We start from the raw sequence: 19485 nt of genomic DNA, 5'->3' as shown, positions 1-19485 counted from the left end.
GCAACTGATTTCTTTGCATTGATTTTGTATCCTGATACATTACTGAATTGCTGTATGGGTTTTAGTAGTTTGAGTGTGGAGTCTTTTGGGTTTTCCATATAAAATATCTTGTTGAGTGCATATGGAACTTTCTCCAAAATAGACCACATACTGGGTCACAAATCAGGGCTCGACCAATACCAAAATATTTAGATTATTCCCTGCATATTCTCAGACCACAATGTTTTGAAACTAGAACTCAACCACAAGATGTTTGGAAGGAATTCAAACACTTGGAAGCTAAAGACCATCCTGCTCAAGAATGTTTGGATCAATTCTCTTACACCATACACAAAGATAAACTCGAAATGGATAAAAGACCTCAATGTAAGGTAGGAATCCATCAGAATCGTAGAGGAGAACACAGGCAGTAACCTCTTCAATATCAGCCACAGCAACTTCTTTCAAGATACATCTCCAAAGGCAAAGGAAACCAAAGCAAAAATGAATTTTGGGACTTCATCAAGATCAAAAGCTTCTGCACAGCAAAGCAAACAGTCAACAAATCAAAGAGGCATCCCACGGAATGGGAGAATATTTGCAAATGACAGTGCAGACAAAAGGCTGATATCCAGGACCTATAAAGAACTTCTCAAACTGAACACACACAGAACAGATAACAATGTCAAAAAATGGGCAGAAGACATGAACAGATACTTCTCCAATGAAGACATACAAATGGCTACCAGACACATAAAAAAATGTTCATCAACACTAGCCATCAGGGAGATTCAAATCAAAACCACATTGAGATACCATCTTATACCAGTTAGAATGGCCAAAATTAACAAGACAGTAAAAAACGTGGAGCCTGCTTATGGGGAGCCTGCTTACACTGTTGGTGGGAATGCAAGTTGGTGCAGCCACTTTGGAAAACAATGTGGAGATTCCTTAAGAAATTAAAAATAGAGCTTCCCTATGACCCTGCAGTTGCACTACTGGGTATTTGCCTCAAAGATTCAGATGTAGTGAAAAGAAGGGCCATCTGTACCCCAATTTTCATAGCAGCAATGGCCATGGTTGCCAAACTGTGGAAAGAACCAAGATGCCCTTCAATGGACAAATGGATAAGCAAGACGTGGTCCATGTACACGATAGAGTATTATGCCTCCGTTAGAAAGGATGAATACCCAACTTTTATATCAATATGGCCAGGACTGGAAGAGATTATGCTGAGTGAAGTAAGTCAAGCAGAGAGAGTCAATTATCATATGGTTTCACTTATTTGTGGAGCATAAGAAATAATACAGAGGACATGGGGAGATGAAGAGGAGAAGGGAGTTGAGGGAATTTGGAGGGGGAGATGAACCATGAAATACTATGGACTCTGAAAAACAGTCTGAGGGTTTTGAAGGGGCAGGGGGTGGGAAGTTGGGTGAGCCTGGTCATAGGTATTATGGAGGGCACGTTTTGCATGGAGGACTAGGTGTGGTGTATAAAGAATGAATTCTGGTACACTGAAAAGAATTTTAAAATATTCAAATGAAAAAAAAAAAGAATGTTTGGATCAACCAGGAAGTCAAAGAAGAACATAAACAATTCATGGAAATTAATGAGAATGAAGACACATCACTCCAAAACCTATGGGATATGGCAAAGGCAGTCCTCCATCAAAAAAAATTGAAAAATCCTGAATATACCAATTGTCTTTACACCTTAAAGAACTGGAAAATCAACAACAAACTGAGCCAACCCCATGCACAAGAAGGGAAATAATTTAGATCAGAGCAGAGATCAATGAATTAGAAACTAGAGATACAGTAGAACACATCAACAAAACTAGAAGCTGATTCTTTGAAAGAATTAATAAGAAAGAATTAATAATACATTCCTGGAAACCTATAAACTTCCAAGACTGAATCAGGAAGAAATGGACAACCAGAATAGATCAATATCTAGTAACAAGACCACAGCAGTGATCAAAAACCTCCCAAAAAACAAGAGCCCAGGACCTGACAGATTCCCTGGAGAATTCTACCAAACATTCAAAGAAGAAATAATACCTATTCTCCTGAAACTGTTTCAAAAAATAGAAACAGAGGGAAAACCCCCATGTGCTTTTTCTGTATTAGCTTGACCCATATAAAATTGCTGATATTCAGCTTAATAGAAAATCTGGAGTCTAGAGATTCATTTAGAGATACCCTGATAAGTGTGTGGGTGTTTAGTGACAAGAGTGTTACCTGTCTTATTGCCTATTATAATCAGATCTTAAAAAGAAAACAAAGATGCTGAACTCCTGCCTTCTGTGATTCTTCCCCTTTGTGCAGAATTGGGTCTGGATGAGTAACTTCTTGGGCAAGTACAGGGTTCTCCTAAGTTTTACAGCTACAGCATTTTGCCCCTTCAGTATATTCTTGCTTCTAACTGCTGATAATGCAACTCTACCCTACCTATAGATCCTCTTATTTTCTTTCTTTCTTCTTTTTTTCTTTTTCTTCTGATTTTTGATGTAATTGTTCTATGATTCATTATTTGTGTATAACACCTAGTGCTCCATGCAATATGTGCCCTCCTCGATACCCATCACTTGGCCACCCCATCCCTCCGCCCCTCTGAAACCCTCCATTTGTTTCCTGGAGTCCATAGTCTCTCATGGTTCATTTCCCACTTCGATTCCCCCTCCACTTCATTTTCCCCTTCCTTTTCCTAATGTCCTCCATGCTATTCCTTACGTTCCACATATAAGTGAAACCATATGATATTTGTCATTCTCTGCTTGACTTATTTCACTTAGCATAATCCCCTCCAGTTCCATCCATGTCGATGCAAATGGTGGGTATTCATCCTTTCTTATGGCTGAGTAATACTCCACCTCTTACTTTTTTTTTTTTTACAGATTTTATTTATTTATTAGAGAGAGAACAAGAGCATGAGCAAGAGAGTACAAGCAGGGGGAGCAGCAGAGGGAGAGAGAGAAGCAGGCTGGCCATAGAGAAGGGAACAGGACAGTGCAGGATTTGATCCCAGGACCCTGGGATCATGACCTGAGCCAAAGGCTTAACATCCCCTCTAGTTCAGTAGCTCTTCAGGCTCATTTCTTGAGTGTGAACATATTCCATCCTCTCCCCTTTTGAGAACACAGTCTATCCAAGTAGCTGTATATTTCTCACATATACTTCTTAAGCATATATATTTTTGAAATCCTTATTTAGTATGATACCTCAACATGTCAGTTTCCCCAGAATGCAGATTCTTTTTTTTTTTTTTTTAATTTGACAGACAGAGATCACAAGTAGGCAGAGAGGCAGGCAGAGAGAGAGAGGAGGAATCAGGCTCCCCGCCGAGCAGAGAGCCCGATGCAGGGCTCGATCCCAGGACCCTGGGATCATGACCTGAGCTGAAGGCAGAGGCTTTAACCCACTGAGCCACCCAGGTGCCCCGCCCCCATAATGCAGATCCTGAGAGAGCAATTAACTCTCAGCAATTTTATTGGCAAGTGCTGTCGGGATTAACACCTGTGAGGGAAGGCAAGGGAAGGAAGCGGAAGAGGGAAGAAGGAGAAGCTGGGCTTCAATGTAGTTGCAACCACAGCATCAATCAACTCTCCATCCCTTCCCCCCATCCTCCCAAAGTGTCCTGAGTTGGGGCAAGAGGGCTAGGTTTTTATAACACATACATTAACCAGTTACTATATGTGTCCTGCTTCCAGCAGCTTTCTCAGAAGCTAGGGCAAAATGGATGGGTCTCCAGGGCCGTGATTCTCAAAGCTTTAGCATATATCGGAATCACCTAGAAGGCTTATGAAAACGCAGCTCACTGGACTCCATGCACAGACCTTTTGATTCGGTAGGTCTAGGGAAGGGCTTGAGAATTTGCATTTCTAATAAGCTCTCAGATAATGCTAATGCTGCTGGTCTGTGGATCATACTTTGAGAAACACTGTGCCATACAGCTCATATTCAGGCACTTAAGAATGGTATACGGTGCCCTTATGAACAGAAAGAAAACTTTTTAAAGTCACCAGAGCAGTCCATACTCCACCAGATTCTTAGCTATTGTCATAGATTAGAATACCTGATAATTAAAATTTGTTACATAAAAAAGAACTTAACCTCTATCATAAGTTATATTCATAAAGTATTATTACTATTCCCGATATCTGGGCATTGGTACTTTTAAAGTTTAGCCAAATTTTCACCAGGGTCTATAATTGGATAACCTAGACAGGAATTTACAGAATAATTCATGTTCAAGATCTTCACTTTTTTCTAAAACAATTCTTTAAAATTTCTTTACAATTCTCATTATTTCTACATTTTTTTATTTATCATGTAAGACACTTAAAGCCATATGGTTACGGAAAATTAGAAAATATAAGATACAGCCAGAGCTATTTGGAATACGCGAGTATGACATAAAAGAACCCTTGACTCATTTCTGGTCTAGACTTGGCGCAATTAAAATTTAGGAATTCAGTGTACATAGATTGATCTCAGGAGAAAGGATATAGCCTTAAAACTCCCACATGAGCAGGAGACAACAATTTCATCTCTCATCAAAGAGGCCTGTAAAAGAACTCACTTGAAGAGATTTTCCGCTCTTGCGGCCATTGAATTTTGTTAACGTATTTTCTAAATTAGCAAAGATTCAGCCTGATGTTGTCAATATTTCCAAACATGAGGGTATCATTGAGGAAAATGGTGCCTTACTGTCCTGCAAGAGTTGCTGTTCTTCCCTAAGGGCCTAATTTACAAAGCAGCAAACTCACTGGTAGGATTTGGCTAGAAACCTCGTTGTCTTGATAGAACCCTTTCATCTAATTTATGTGCATCGTATTTTACATAGAACTCTTGGAAAGTTATTTACTAGATACTCCCTCTGGAAGCAGAGGGTAAGCGGCATTTTTAGTTCAAGACTAGGGTAGCGTCCTGTGCAGCTAACGATGAGGATGACCCTGCTAATAAAATGCACACTATCTAACCCTCTGAGCTTCCCTCTTCCCTGAGAGTTTTCTTTTCGTCCTTTTATTCCCCAGAAAGTTGGAGCATGGGAGAAAATATGTCGTTGTCCGACCCTGTACTTGTCTTCTGGAATGTGACAGCTTATTTCTATCCCAAATTTGAGGCTTGAGGTGGCATAAGTCTTAGTGATTTCTGTTGTGCAAGCCAACCTAGAAATACTAGCCTGAACAGGATGAAATTGACGCGTTTGTAGGTCAGAACGGGCCAGGTGACAGCAACTTAAGCATGCTTTCCACCTGAGTGTTGCCTGCCAGCTTCGAACACTAAGATTCTCAGTGCTGTGGCGATGCCTCTGAGCTTTGAAATCATACTGAATAAAAAGATTTTAAAAATAACGATTTTGATCTTTGTCCCTCCACTGATAGTTTGCAAACCAGATAAGCAGGGAGTGAGCAGTCCAGGTCAGCCCCTGAACTGTGCAAGGTTGAACTGATTTGCCCAACCCCAGCACCAGGGTACCTTTCAGCTATGCAGCAGGAAAGTTTATTTAGGGGCTGATAAATAGCTTCGTGCAGAGCTTCCTATTTTCCAGTAGCTGCATCCTCATAAACCTATTCTCCCCTCCACCAGCTAATGCAGACAGAAGATTTTTATCCAGTATGAGCACCGAAACTACACTGTGGAAGACTGTAGGCTCAGCAAAAACCTCACCCGTGATGAATAAACAGCTCTTCCGGGGGCTTCGCTGCCGCTGGCTCGGCAGGAGCTGTTTATTGCCTGGTTTGCACATCCCATGATAAAGTTGCTGCTGAAATAAATTGCAGTTTTGCATAATTATTGACAATCACATCCTAACAAGCAGTGTGTATCATATTCAAGTGTTCAATTTTTTAAAATCCATTTTTAGCTTATGTTTAATCCCAGAAAGTGTTTGTGTGGTAATAGAAGGCAAATATGGCATTTAAATAGAGTACTAATTTCCTCATTGCAGACAAAATTTACCTGAATCTTTTTAGATGGGGCTGTTACTGCCAAAGGCAATTTTCCCTCCAAGCTGTTATTATGTAGATTTTGCCGAGGGCATATGTGTGTGTATCCACAATATATGAATTATATATATATATATATATGTTTTATATATATATATATATGTTTTATATATATGTCTGTATATATATATGTCCAGAAAAATTATGAATAATTTTTTTTAGATTTGTGTGTCATTAGGAAATTTGGTTCACCCCTTCTAAAAGATTAGAGGAAGGTTGGGAGCACCTGGTTGACTCCCGTCATGGTCTCAGTGTCCTGGGTACAAGCCCCGAACTGGGCTTCGTGCTCTGGAAGTGGAGGGAATCTCCTTCTTCCCCTGCCTCTCCCCCACACTCATACTTTTTTTTTTTTCTCTCTCTCTCAAATAAATAAAACCTTAAAAAAGAGAGAGAGAAAGGAGAATGGCATGTGGGCCAAGCGAACGAGTATGTTTGAGTAACCCTAATGTATAACTAACTGTACATGGGAGGCAGTCATCTTGACACACATCATCGTCTTTTCATTCTCATCCCAGTGATAGACATCACAGATGAGAAACTTCAGACTCAGAGGGGTTAAGTAACTTACCATACCACACAGCTGGTAGAGGATATTGGGATTTGAACTCCGATGTGTCTGTTTTTTGGGCTTTACTTTTTCCATCACACTGAAGTCTTTTCTTTGGGAGAATATTCTCAGTTGTGTGACCATCAGATAATGAAATGTAAAGCAAACACCATAGTTAGAACCATTAGAACACCATAGTGTCACACAAAATGGTATCTTGCGCAATGGTTTCTGTGAAATAGGTCATTTTTCTCCTTGTTAGACCTGTTCTCCTCTATCGTCCCCTTCTCTTGTTTCCTCCAGTGTTTAACTTTCTGGTCTAGCTTTGCATTTTCTTGACCCTTTTCCTTGCCTACCTAACCCTGACTTTCTGCCTCAGGTAACACCAAAGATGAACATGGTGTAGGGATTTTGGAACTTTACCTATAAAGATGAGCTTGTGCTTTTGCTGCATATGAAAATAAGTTTTCACAATGGGCCAGTAAAAAACTACCAAGTTTTTTTAAAAGGATTGCTTTTGGAAGTTCATATATAAACTGTACAAAGTTTACACACACACACACACACACACACTATTCTAGTTGTTGTTGCTTTTAAGACAACTTTTAGCTACAACCCACCCCTTTGCTGGTATTATAGTTTTGTCCCTTGATCTTTGCTCTTTTGGGGGGCGGGGGGGGGCTGGGTGCACCATTGTGATACCTGAGGAGATCTGCATCTGGATATTTGTTCCTTTGCAGAGTGAGTGAACGAGAGGCTGCTCTGGAAGAAACCCACAGATTACTGCAACAGTTCCCCCTGGACCTGGAGAAGTTCCTTGCCTGGCTTACAGAAGCTGAAACAACTGCCAACGTCCTGCAGGATGCCACCCATAAGGAAAGGCTCCTAGAAGATTCCAAGGGAGTAAGAGAGCTGATGAAACAATGGCAGGTAAGTGAAGCTTTTCTACTTTGCTCTCTTGTGAATCCTGATGAACAATTCACGTGTCTATCCTCATAACTGATATACTGGGGACAAAGTAAAGTGCTTCTTCTCTATGGCCTGATAAGGTGCAGCATGTAGGCAAGAGGGGAAGACTCAGAAGCAGAAGGAAAAAGCATTTAGTATTTCATTTAATGTCCCAGTCTTTGAAATGATACATGTTTTTGACCAGGGAAACCTTGCCCATAAAACCAGAGCTTTGGCCAAGGAGAAATTTTGCTCCAAGAAATAAATTAGGGAGTGCTTTATTAAATGGAAGAAGTTGCCATTTTGGAGTGTTTATTTTAAATTTTACAGGGAAAGCATCTGTATGAATTGTCTGTTTTATTTAGCGTTGCTAACTGAATCCGTTTCCCTTCATTACTTTCAAATACATTTTGAAATGTTAATCTGGCATTTTGTAGCTTTCTTCCCAACACTTTCTGTAAAAAGAAAAATGAGATGACTATATTTGTCATAGTTAACGATCATACAATATTCAGACAATTGTTTTTCCTGGAAACAAAAATTATTCCTATAAAGTTTCATATGCATAAACAGTGAAAAAAGAAGTTTAGGGCAGTTTCGTTTAAATGATGTCTTGGTTCAAGGAGGCCCTTAACTTTATTCTCAGCGCCTGATATAATTTTATGAACTATTATGGAGTTTTGTTAGGTATACTTGAGTTTTCTGACTGGATACCGGAACTTTACGAATATCTCAAATCAACTTTAGAGTATCAAAATAATATGATCAAGCTTTTGGACTTCTTTTTTCTATATACTTAAATTATAATGAGAAAAGGTGATGGTGTATACTAGGTTGAAAAATACTTCCACGATCCGATCATAAGAAACAATATTTCTTCTCCTCTTCCTTTCCTTGTTTCCCTTCTCCTCCCTTTTTTTCTGTTTTCAGAGGATACTTTATTCCACAATGTGTGTTGAGTTCGTTTCCTTATTGGAAGTAGCTCATTTAGAGCAATACCTGCTTTTATCTTTGTAGATCTGTCCCATGGCCCAAGAGTGTAAAAGCTATGCAGAGTTAGACTTTTTGGTCACTCTTAGATGAATGGGTAAAAAATGTTCTGCTGTAACTTATTTAACTTACAATATTTCATAAATAAAATTGTATTTCTCCCTTTAAGTACCTATGAAACCACCTAGAATTTTAATAAATATGTGGGCTTACATACTCTCAGCAGCTGTGGTAGATAAATAATAAAACCTTAAGTCAGTTTTTTAGCAGACTAATTTGAAAAGGAAGAATAATCCAAGAGATAATTTTATAATAAGGATTTAATTAAGCATCCCTTTAATTAGTGAACAAGTCTGATTGAAGGCCAAGATACATCCGTGTATCTCCTGTATGTTATCTGCATTACTATACAGTGAAAATTCTGAGAAAATGCAAGATTCTGAATGATTAAAGAAAAAGATTGCCATGTTTTTAAACTATATTTCCTATGGAAGAATGGAGAATAAACTGCATTTTGTGTTTGGATCTTTAAACAAAAACAGTTGAAAGTTATGTAGAGGATACTCATAAGAAATATTTATTATTAAAAGCCATATAAAGCTCCCCTAGAGTTCCTGAAAACCTTAGACATATCATCCCCCCCCTTAATTACATTAGGACTAGCTGAGATCTCAACACTATTTTAAAACAAAGATAATTTTCTCATTCCCTCCATGTTAATACTGGGCTTTCTATAAATTCCAGTTGCCTGAATAGAAATGACATTTATAGCCAGCTCTGATTTTCAGTTAGATGACTGGATACGGTCTTTTGATGAAAGATTTGGGGATGTCATGGAAAATATTCGAAACTACTGAAACTATTGATTATTGTTGTTAATGGCACATTTCAAGTGATAGATTCGAATTAAGGTACTGGGGTTTTAAAGCAACGAATGGAAATGCCAAGCTTGAAAGTAAATATAACCACATATCTTCAGAGATTGCATGCAATTTCAGTATTTCAGCTAAATGGAACTCTCTGCTTTTTTTTTTCCTTTCTGAAGATATTTTTTTTAAATTTTGAACAAAAGGAACTTTCTATAATATGTGTGAAGGTAAAAAGTGTAATAATAGGCCTTTGCACTTTGTTCGAAGAAGCTGGTAGCATTATGTTCATTGTTTGATTCATGCTGTAGAGTGAAAATAATTCTTACATATTAAAAAAGGAAACTCCAAATGCCTAGCCAGAGCATCAGCTCTCCCAGCAGATTCCAATACATCTGTCTTCCCAAAAGCATTGATGTTTTGCTTCGTACAAATGCTGCTGAATGGATACGGGGTGGGGGGGGGCGTTGTGTGAAAACCCTCGAAAATATGTTTTTGCTTTATGACTGTCAATCAATTCTTCTATATATGGAGACCCCCCAGCTCTTGTTAGAATGAGTATCACTGTTATTTACAATCCACTTCATAGGATATTTAATTCTCTCAGCAATAATCACAATTCATGGGTTCTATAAGAATACATGTTTTATGAAGCATATGCTTCCTGAATGGAATTAATCTGTGTAATTTCACTCTAAAAGCCATTAAGATTCCTTCCTCATATTAGAAAAATGCTTATTTAGTTTTCTTACAAAAAGCAAGGACATTACAGTTGTCCTTACACTTCAGGATGAGGAGATTTTTCTCTTATAAGTAGTGTTATTTCTGAAAGTCTAACTGGAATTTTAAAGCCAATATTTTTTTATAGAATATCATATAGAGCCCTGCGAGGCGACAGTCTGAGAATTTTTACATTGCAAATTTATCTTTAAAATGAAGAACTATATTCATAGTTGAATCAGATACTTCCTGTGTCCAAAACATTTCTCCTTGGGGCCCCAGAGAATTAAGATATCCGCGCATTCCAAGTTCTAACATAAAACTGTGGGTAACTAACAAAAAATGAGAAGACTCTGTATCTTTGCTAATATTCCATAAGCATTCTGCCAATCTTAACTGGTTGGCTAAGCACCCCTATGAGATCATTATAAAACCAGCTTATAAAGAAGGTGTGTGGTTGTGGGTACATGGTGGAGAGAGGTGGTTATAAAGGTGTAATTAAGAGGCACCTGAGTGGCTCAGTAGGTTAAAGCCTCTGCCTTCAGCTCAGGTCATGATTTTGGCATCCTGGGATCGAGCCCTGCATCGGGCTCTCTGTTCAGTGGGGAGCCTGCTTCCCTTCCTCTCTCTCTGCCGCCTCTCTGCCTAATTGTGATCTCTGTCTGCCAAATAAATAAATAATTTTTTAAAGGTGTAATTAAGATATTTTTCTCAGCAAAAGAAACTATGAACAATTAATATTTGAGATTCCTTCCTCTGTGATCTGGATCTTGTCTCAGGCCAGAGCTCTAAATTCAGTTTCTTCTCTAAGCTCATGCATTTCACCCGTATCTCCTTCCCCACCCCCATCATAAAAATTCTTCTTCTATTAAAAAAAAATTTCCAGAGAGACTAATTTGATAAACTTTGAATTGTACATCAGCATGCACCTGTAAATTGATTAAGAAAGCTTAGATTTTTAGTACATTATTGAAATTGGAGAAGTATAGATGTGGGACAAAGGATATCCAATGTATATATATTTGTTGTCCTTGAGGAAGAAAGAAATAAGAAATAAAAAATAAAACAAATAACCTTTAAAAAAAGAAATTGAGGAAGTAGCTTCTTTAGTGTTTCTCACAAAAAAATCTTGGCTTGCTGGTTAATTCCAAAGGAAGAAGGAAGAATACAATCTTAGTAACACGATTAGTATTCTGAATAAATTGGATTGTCATCTTTCTTGGGACATCTAAGAATAGAGAGGTAATCTGAGGATCCCTAATTCTAAGAAAAGGAAACCCTTTGTGTATTCCTTTCTGTTGCTATAATTTGAACTGAATTTTATATATTTTTTTAATCTTTCTACTTTGGTTTTTCAAAAATATGAAAGTTAATCATGATATTTTTCTTTTGCCTGGTGATGCTGCCTACTATTTAGGATATGCAAAACTTTTATATATATATATGAAATATATATATGTATACATATATATGTATACACACACACATACATATATATATCTACACACATATATAATTTCCTTAAGAACTTTGACCATACCATGAAATCTGTTGTAAACACCTGTTAACTGCTTAGTGTGCTGTTAGGACTTGCACAAACATGATTACAGAGATGTTTTTTAAACACAGTTTGGACAAAGTATTAGGTTGTGTAATCAATTTAATGAGCATCAATCCACAATTTTTATTTTTTTACTTTTATTTATTTTTTTAAACCAAAAACTCCCAGTTCATCCATTTCTCCACCCCCCTCCCCGCCTCTTGCAACCACCAATCTGTTCTCTGCATCTGTGAGCTAATTTTGTTCTGTTTTGTTTTTTAGATTCCACGTAGAAGAGAGACCATATAGTATTTGTCTTTCTCTACCTGATTTATTTTACTTAGCATCACAATTTTTAAATAGCAAGGAATGAAATTAGCAGAATAGAATAGGAAATGACAGACTCCATCGCTCTTAAGGAAGGATCAGGGCTTTTTTGTGAAACTTTGGTTTCAGCTCTGTACGTGTGTGAGGGAGAGGAGGGGAGAGAGAGAGAATGAGAGTGTGCCTACTGGATATATTCAAAATCCTCTATAGTAGAATATGACATCTTCCTTTGGAATCCTTATATTCCAGAGGTGAAAATACATATGCTAAGGCAAATTATAGTAGTATGATCAGTGTTAGAGGGCTAGACGGGGTCTAGTGAAAACAGATGATTATGCTTAAGCCTTCCAAAAAGGCCAGGAAGCTCACCTAGAACAGTGTTTCCCATCTACCTAATATATTGGAAGAGCTTTTTTAAAAAGATTTATTTATTCTTTTCAGAGGGGAGGGGCAATAGGAGAGAGAGAGAGAGAGAATCTCTAGCAGACTCTCCACTGAGTGTGGAGCCCAACTTGGGTCTCAATCCTAAGACTCTGAGAACATGACCTGAGCCAAAATCAAGAGTCAGATGCTTAATGAAATGTGCCACCCAAGTGCCTGAGGAGGAGCTTTTAAAAATGCTAATCCCTTGGTTCCAACCTGTAAAGATTCACATGAGATTGATGTCCTGCCCATGATTCTGATGTCTAGACAATGTTGAGAACCTCTGCTCAGAGAACATTGGAAGAACAGATTAGGGCTTAGCTAGGTATACAGAGTAGAAAAGAAAATTTTGGCAAAGGCAATATCATGTTTAAAGTCCTGAGCATTGTGGGAGTTTGAAAATCTGAAGGTACTTCTGTGTGGCTGGAGTATCGTTGTTTTAAGAAGTGAGATCAGAAATGTCAGCTGGAGCTAAATTATGTAGAAAAACATCAGGATATAGTAAATAGTGTATGGGCCTTGTAGGCAGGAAGACCACTTATTCTCCTACTTGTTGTCTAGCCTCTAAGTCTAAACCATTTTTCTCTACTGTGAGTACAACATTCACAGGATTTGTGAGGATGAAATAATAGGATACTGTAAAATTCCCTCTTGAGGGGCAGAGTGTTGAACTCAGAGGGCTCAATATGCATAAACTGTCTTTCTATCCATTTGGCCACCTACCTTTAAGAGTTGGGACTTTATCTGTAGTCTCTGAGAAGTCACAGTCACAGTATAGTTTTAAGCAAGGAAATAGATTAACCAGACTTACACTTTTGAAAGATCACTTTGGTTGTTGAGAGGAGAATGTATTGAAGGATATAAAACCTGTCTAGAAACCGTAGTCAGAAAGTTTTTCTGTACTGTTCCAGTAAGAAATAATAATTAAGGTGCTGAAGTTGAACAAATGAAACCAATGTAAGAGTTATTTGGAGGTGAAAGTCAACAACATCATGTATGTTATGGGATGCAGAGGTGAGGGAACATCCTGAGGTATGATGAGGAATCATTGACTGCTTACCACTTGGTATGACTGAGTGCCTTCACGGAGTTGTGGAAATCAAGAGGGCAGCCAGTTGTGGACAGGGAAGTCAAGAATGTGGTCAGTTTGGAGGTGTTTGTGCATCATGAAGGTGAAATTCTCACCTCCTTTAATCAGTTGTGAATGTGGATCTAAAATTCGGAGTAGATACAGATTCTAGGTCAAAAATACAAACTTGAATGGGGCACCTGGGTGGCTCAGTGGTTTAGGCTGCTGCCTTTGGCTTGGGTCATGATCTCAGGGTCCTGGGATCGAGCCCCGCATCGGGCTCCCTGCTCCGCAGGAAGCCTGCTTCCCTCTCTCTCTCTCTCTCTCTCTCTCTCTCTGCCTGCCTCTCTGCCTGCTTGTGATCTCTCTCTGTCAAATAAATAAATAAAATCTTTAAAAAAAATACAAACTTGAAGGACATTAACATGGCAGCCAGAGAAATACGTGATTTTACACATGAATCATGACTTGGTTTTCTCCACAGTCCATTCAGAAGTACACATAGAGGCCACCAAAATACCACTTACTCCAGCACAGAATAAGTATTAAGTGATGCCATTTTCTAGGTTATTCAAAGGGGCACAGCTAAGGGGATGTTTTTAATGGTTTAACCTTGAAAAAAGGCAAAGCAGTAGCAAAGCCGTAGTGTAAAATTCCTACCTTGGAAAAAATAAAAGTAATTTGAATAATGAATCCAAGATCTTGAAAAACGTCCCAATGAAGACAGTTTGTTTCTTCTCTTATACAAACATGGCAGATTTTATGTTTTCCTTTTATTCTCATATAGCTACTATAAAAAAGTCATATGTTTCCACAGTACTATGAATTGCAGTACTCACAAATAGATTCAGGAGCCCCATGCTTGTCATCTTCAGAACTTGTCACATTCAGAACTTTCTCATGTTCTAGGTTTAGACCCTCAAATTCCTGTAGATCACAGAGATAATCCAAAAAGAAACAGTGAAATAATTCAAAGTTTAGAAGGAGTCAATGAAGACAAATGTTTAAGACTGATGTTTTATCTCCTACAGAAAGGAAGACTAACTTTAGAAAATAAGAATTCATCTTTGCCCAATGTTGGAAACATAATCAGATTAATGCAATATGAGTATAGTCACTTGGTTATAGGGGTTATGTTACCACAGTCTCTTATGTATGTTAACATGTTAGTTGAACATACTGAAAACTTTAGAACCTATTGTTCTGGATATTGCCATTAAAATTACCTGTTATCTAGACTGATATAAGGAAAACACTAAATTGAATAACTTTGTAATTCAGTTCTAGGATGCTATAATTTTAGATATACAAACTAAAAGGAAGGCCCACATAGGAAAGAGGATACTGTGAATACTGAAAAGTCAATTTTGATAGCCCCTAATAGCCATTGTCTTTTATTCCTCACAGAGCTTTTGTGAGGATTTTATAAGGTAATAAATATAAAAGCACTTTGAGAAAGCTTTCCTCAAGTGAAAGATCCTTATTAATGATATGACAAAAGTCCAACTGAATATATAAAACCAATAATATACTCTTTAAAATCAATGGATCAAAGTTATATTAATTAATGAGAATAATGATTGCTAAATTTTTCATTTTTATAACTGATGAAGCACTTTTACTTTGATTTTCTGATATTCTCCCAGAAAACGTTTGGTGTTGGTACTCTTATTATTTTTATTTTCAGTTGAGGAGGGTAAAATTAAAGATGTTACAGTAATGTAGCTATTGCTCCTTCCTTGAAAATGAACAAATGTGAGTTTCATCATACCAGATTGGGGGAAAATAGTTAAAAATAAGAGCCTGTGAAGTAAATGTTTAGTTTTCTGAGATGAATAACACAATGTACTCATCCATTTATTAGGATAGATAATGGTAATAACTCACTTTTTTAAAAGAAATAGTATTCTGTGCTAGGCAATGTATTGGGTACATTGCTTGCATGATGTACTATCATCTTACCCTTCTTACAGTTGAAAAAAAAATCAAAGCTTTGAGAGGTTGGGTAACTTCTGACAAGGTCACACCACTATATACTGAGAATTGAATTCTTTGAACGTAAATTTGACCTTCTGACCTTCGACTCACCTTACTCCTCTTCTCATTCCTCTAAACTGACTTGGCCTTCCAGGCAAAGACACAATATAACAACAAGTAAGTCTCAAAGAATTCACCTAATAGGAATTTGTGGACTAATGGAAACATTCCTACTTCCTAAATATCCAACTTCCCTTCAACTTTTCCAGTCTAGTTTCGACATTGACCTCTCAACTGAAAAACTTCTCTATGAAACCACTGTAACTCCCAAATGCAAAGGCTTTCACCAAGTCTTTCCTGCCCTAGAAATCTCTGCATCACTTGTGATTATTGCCCTCCACAGTTTTCGGGGGAATGTCTGGCCTTTTGACTTGCTGGGGTTTTCTATTCTACTAATTTTCTCCTACCTCTCTACTCATTCTTCTTTCTTTACCTGAGAACCAGTTATGGGCTGTCTTTTCTTTATTCATTAATCTCATTCCCTTCATTCGATGGTCAGTAGTTATTAAGTGTCTCTCATGTTGTAGGTATTAGACTAGGCAACTGTCCTTCACTCTCCTTTAATTCAATGATTTGAAGATTTTTTTTTATCTCTTTCCTGTATCAGTCCCATATTTCTTACTGTATGTGGGACATTTCTTACTCAAACCTATCACAGACATCATAAACTTAATGTGACCCAAATGGGCCATATCTTGGATATCAGGTCTTCACCTCCTGTCCCGCCATTCATCACGCCACCATCTTTTCTGTCAGATTTTAAACCAAATAGTCCTTCATACATTTCTTCACTTGTTGCCCAACTTTCTAGTTCATTTTCTAGATAATTTTATGCACCCCCAAATCCTTTGCACCCAATGCTTTCTTTCCAGTTTCTTAACCACTACTCAAATTCATGCTCCTAGGATTGATCATGGCTCTCCATTCCTTTCTGCCATCTGCGTGGGTACAGGCCAGCTTGCAGATCGCCATTTCAAAGGAAGCTTCCTAAGGCATGTCTTGGATTATATATAGATTAGAAATCCCATACAGGGAGGGATTTTATCTACCTTATTCCCTTGTAGATTCCCATTGCCCAAGACAATGCCCAGCACATGTTATGGGCTCAGTAAATATTTGTCAAATGAAAGAATACATAGTTCTCCTGTTCAAACACCTTTTATGACTTCTCAAACCCTTCAGAATATTCTGCACATGCCTTCACCTCGCCCTCCAGAATGGGATCCCAATCTTAACTTCTAATCCTATTTATTTTCTTCTCCATGTACCCTCAACTCCTACTAAAATGCACAGCTAGCTAGACTCCTTTGCTTCTTTTGATGATCTTGTTTCTTGCCTTGGAATTCCTTTTCCTCATCTCAGTCTAGCCTGACACTACGTACTTGTCAAAGAAAGCCATGTTGAAACCCTCCCTTCTTCTATTAGGCCCCCAGGTGGAAGACATCTTGCCCCCCTTTCCATTTCCACAGGTATTTCTCTGCACTTTATTTTTTTAGTCCAATTTTATTTATTTTTTATTATGTTCAGTTAGCCACTGTATAGTACATATTTACTTTTTAATGTAGTGTTCAATGATTCATTAGTTAAGTATAATACCCATTGTTCATTGTAGTATGTGCCTTCCTCAATACCCATCACACTGATACCCCCTCTCCCCACCCTCCTCTGAAATCCCCAGATTGTTTCCCAGGGTCCATACTCACTTTCAATGAAGTTTAGGGCTTTCTATATTGTATCTGAGAGGCTGGAGAGGATAGTTCTTAATAGTGTGGGCTTTAAAGCCTGACTACCTGGGTTTAAATCGTGATTCTGACACTCACTGACTGTGGACACATTTCTTAATTGCCCTCAGTTTATACAGCTATAAATCAGAGGTAATGATAATGTCTGCCTCATCAGGTTGTTATGAGAGTGATGCAAATCAATATATGTGAAGTGCATTAAACAGTATTTGCCATATAAGAAACCAGTTAAACATAACTAGCATTATTACATAATTACTATTATCAGGTTCTACAGATATGTACACACCTGTTAATACTAATAACATTATATAGAGTGATGCTTTGTATATACAAATGTATTTTATAAATAAATTCTTATATTGCTTATTTCACTATAGACTCTTTATGGACACAATTCTTCATTTGATTTGAGTGAGAAACTACTTAATAAGAATGAGTGAATGCATGAATGAAACTGTCTGAAATATTGGCACATAAGTGTTGGAACTCTGATTTTTAAAAAACAAGAAGCCTTATCTTGTCTAATCAAGAACAGATTAATAGTCTTCAATAGATTTTAGTTCTTAAATGTCTATATTGACATGTTTGAAAAACTAAATTCTTCAAGTAGAAACAATTCTTAACACCCCAATTCTTGAAGATAAACATACTACACTGAAAATTTCAAAAAGGTAGTTTATCTTTCATAATGCCCTCCTTGAAGGAAAAATATTTATTCGCTTACATGCCCTTCTCTTTCAACCAGATACCAGGTATTAAGATTCTCTGAAGCACACTTTAGTAAAAGCAGTTTGTTTTTTCCAGTCTGACAATATTGGAAGACACATCAATGGCTTATAGCTATGCTAATAAAATTAATAAAGTTTTTTTTTATTTTTGTCAAAGACTTTTTATTTATTCTTTTGGGAGAGACAGAGCGAGCACAAGAGCAGCAGGAAGAAGGAGCAGAGAGAGAAGGAGAGGAAGATTCTCCGCTGAGCAGGAAGCCAAATGCAAGGCTCAATCCCAGGGCCCTGACTGAGATCATGACCTGAGCTGAAGGCAGACACTTAAACAGCTGAGCCACCCAGGCAGCCCCAATATAGTTGTTTTTTTTTTTCCAAAGATTTTATTTATTTATTTGACAGACAAGTAGGCAGAGAGGCAGGCAGAGAAAGAAAGAGGAGGAAGCAGGCTCCCTGCTGGGCAGAGAGCCCAATGCAGGGCTCAATCCCAGGACACTGGGATCATGACCTGAGCCAAAGACAGAGGCTTTAACCCACTGAGCCACCCAGGTGCCCCCCCCCGATATAGTTGTTTTAAACGTAACCTATGAAGCAGTATCACTGAAGACAACAAGAAGTCTGGGATTCATCATTTCACTTTCTTTGATCTCTGCCAGAGCTTTATGTCATTTCAGGCCTTCTCCAAACAAGAACAGAAAGGGTGCAGCAAAGTTTGAGCTCAAAAAAGTCAAAGAATATCATGTCATTTTCTCCTCCTCCCTTCCTCCAATCTTGAAGGATCTATTTTTGAGGGCTAGTGGTCTTTCAGAGGAGAACTTCTAGACCAAAAAAAAACAAACAAACAAACAAACAACAAAAAAAAACGATACTCTTTTGTGTGGTGGGTAGCAGTGCGCCCACTTCCAGTTAGAAAATTTCTAAAAGTCGGGGTGCCTGGGTGGCTCAGCGGATTAAAGCCTCTGCCTTGGGATCAGGTCATGATCTCAGTGTCCTGTGATCGTGCCCCGCATTGGGCTCTCTGCTTGGCAGGGAGCCTGCTTCCTCCCCTCTCTCTCTCTGCCTGACTCTCTGCCTACTTGTGACCTCTCTCTGTCAAATAAATAAATAAAATCTTAAAAAAAAAAAAAAAAGAAAATTCTAGAAGTGTGAATTGGGGGGATTAAATAAGAGGATGTTCAATCTTGTATTTACAAATTATTTTTGAAATGAACTTTCTTGGTGTCCCTTGTGCCTTTCATAATTCTGATAATAAAACATTTCAGGTATTAGTTAAAGATAAATAGTATTCAAAATAATTTCAGTGATCAGCATGTGATTTTCATTCTGCATGAGGTCCATTTGCAGTTTACATGGTTTTCTAAATTACATTAAAATAAAATGTCAAAAAGTTCACATCTTTTTTCATTTTTAACGGCATCAATCTTTGAAGAAAGGTTATTGAGCAAAGGTCTAGGCATAAATCAGTCATTCCCCATAGAGGTAAAAGAAGCCATTACACCTGGTTATGAAAGAGGGTTTCATGAATGCGAGAGAAATAAATCATTCCCCACTGGAGA

At 37.8% G+C, this 19485-nt stretch overlaps 1 protein-coding gene across 3 annotated transcripts in view; it reads left to right on the top strand.

Annotated features, from left to right (window-relative positions):
- The window catches only part of DMD (dystrophin), a 2119021-nt gene that overhangs the window by 1612722 nt on the left and 486814 nt on the right, over nt 1–19485 (top strand). For all 3 annotated transcript variants that reach the window (XM_045089435.1, XM_045089434.1, XM_045089436.1), the window contains exon 55: nt 7280–7469. In XM_045089435.1, coding sequence (XP_044945370.1) covers nt 7280–7469 — 190 coding nt within the window. The remainder of the gene's footprint in view (nt 1–7279; nt 7470–19485) is intronic.

Source organism: Mustela putorius, unplaced genomic scaffold (assembly GCF_011764305.1).
Source record: "Mustela putorius furo isolate JIRA1106 unplaced genomic scaffold, ASM1176430v1.1 tig00003836_pilon_pilon_pilon, whole genome shotgun sequence".
NCBI classification, from domain to species: Eukaryota; Metazoa; Chordata; class Mammalia; order Carnivora; family Mustelidae; genus Mustela; species Mustela putorius.
The sequence above is the reverse complement of the archived record's forward strand: the minus strand, read 5'-3'. Positions and strand labels throughout refer to the sequence as shown.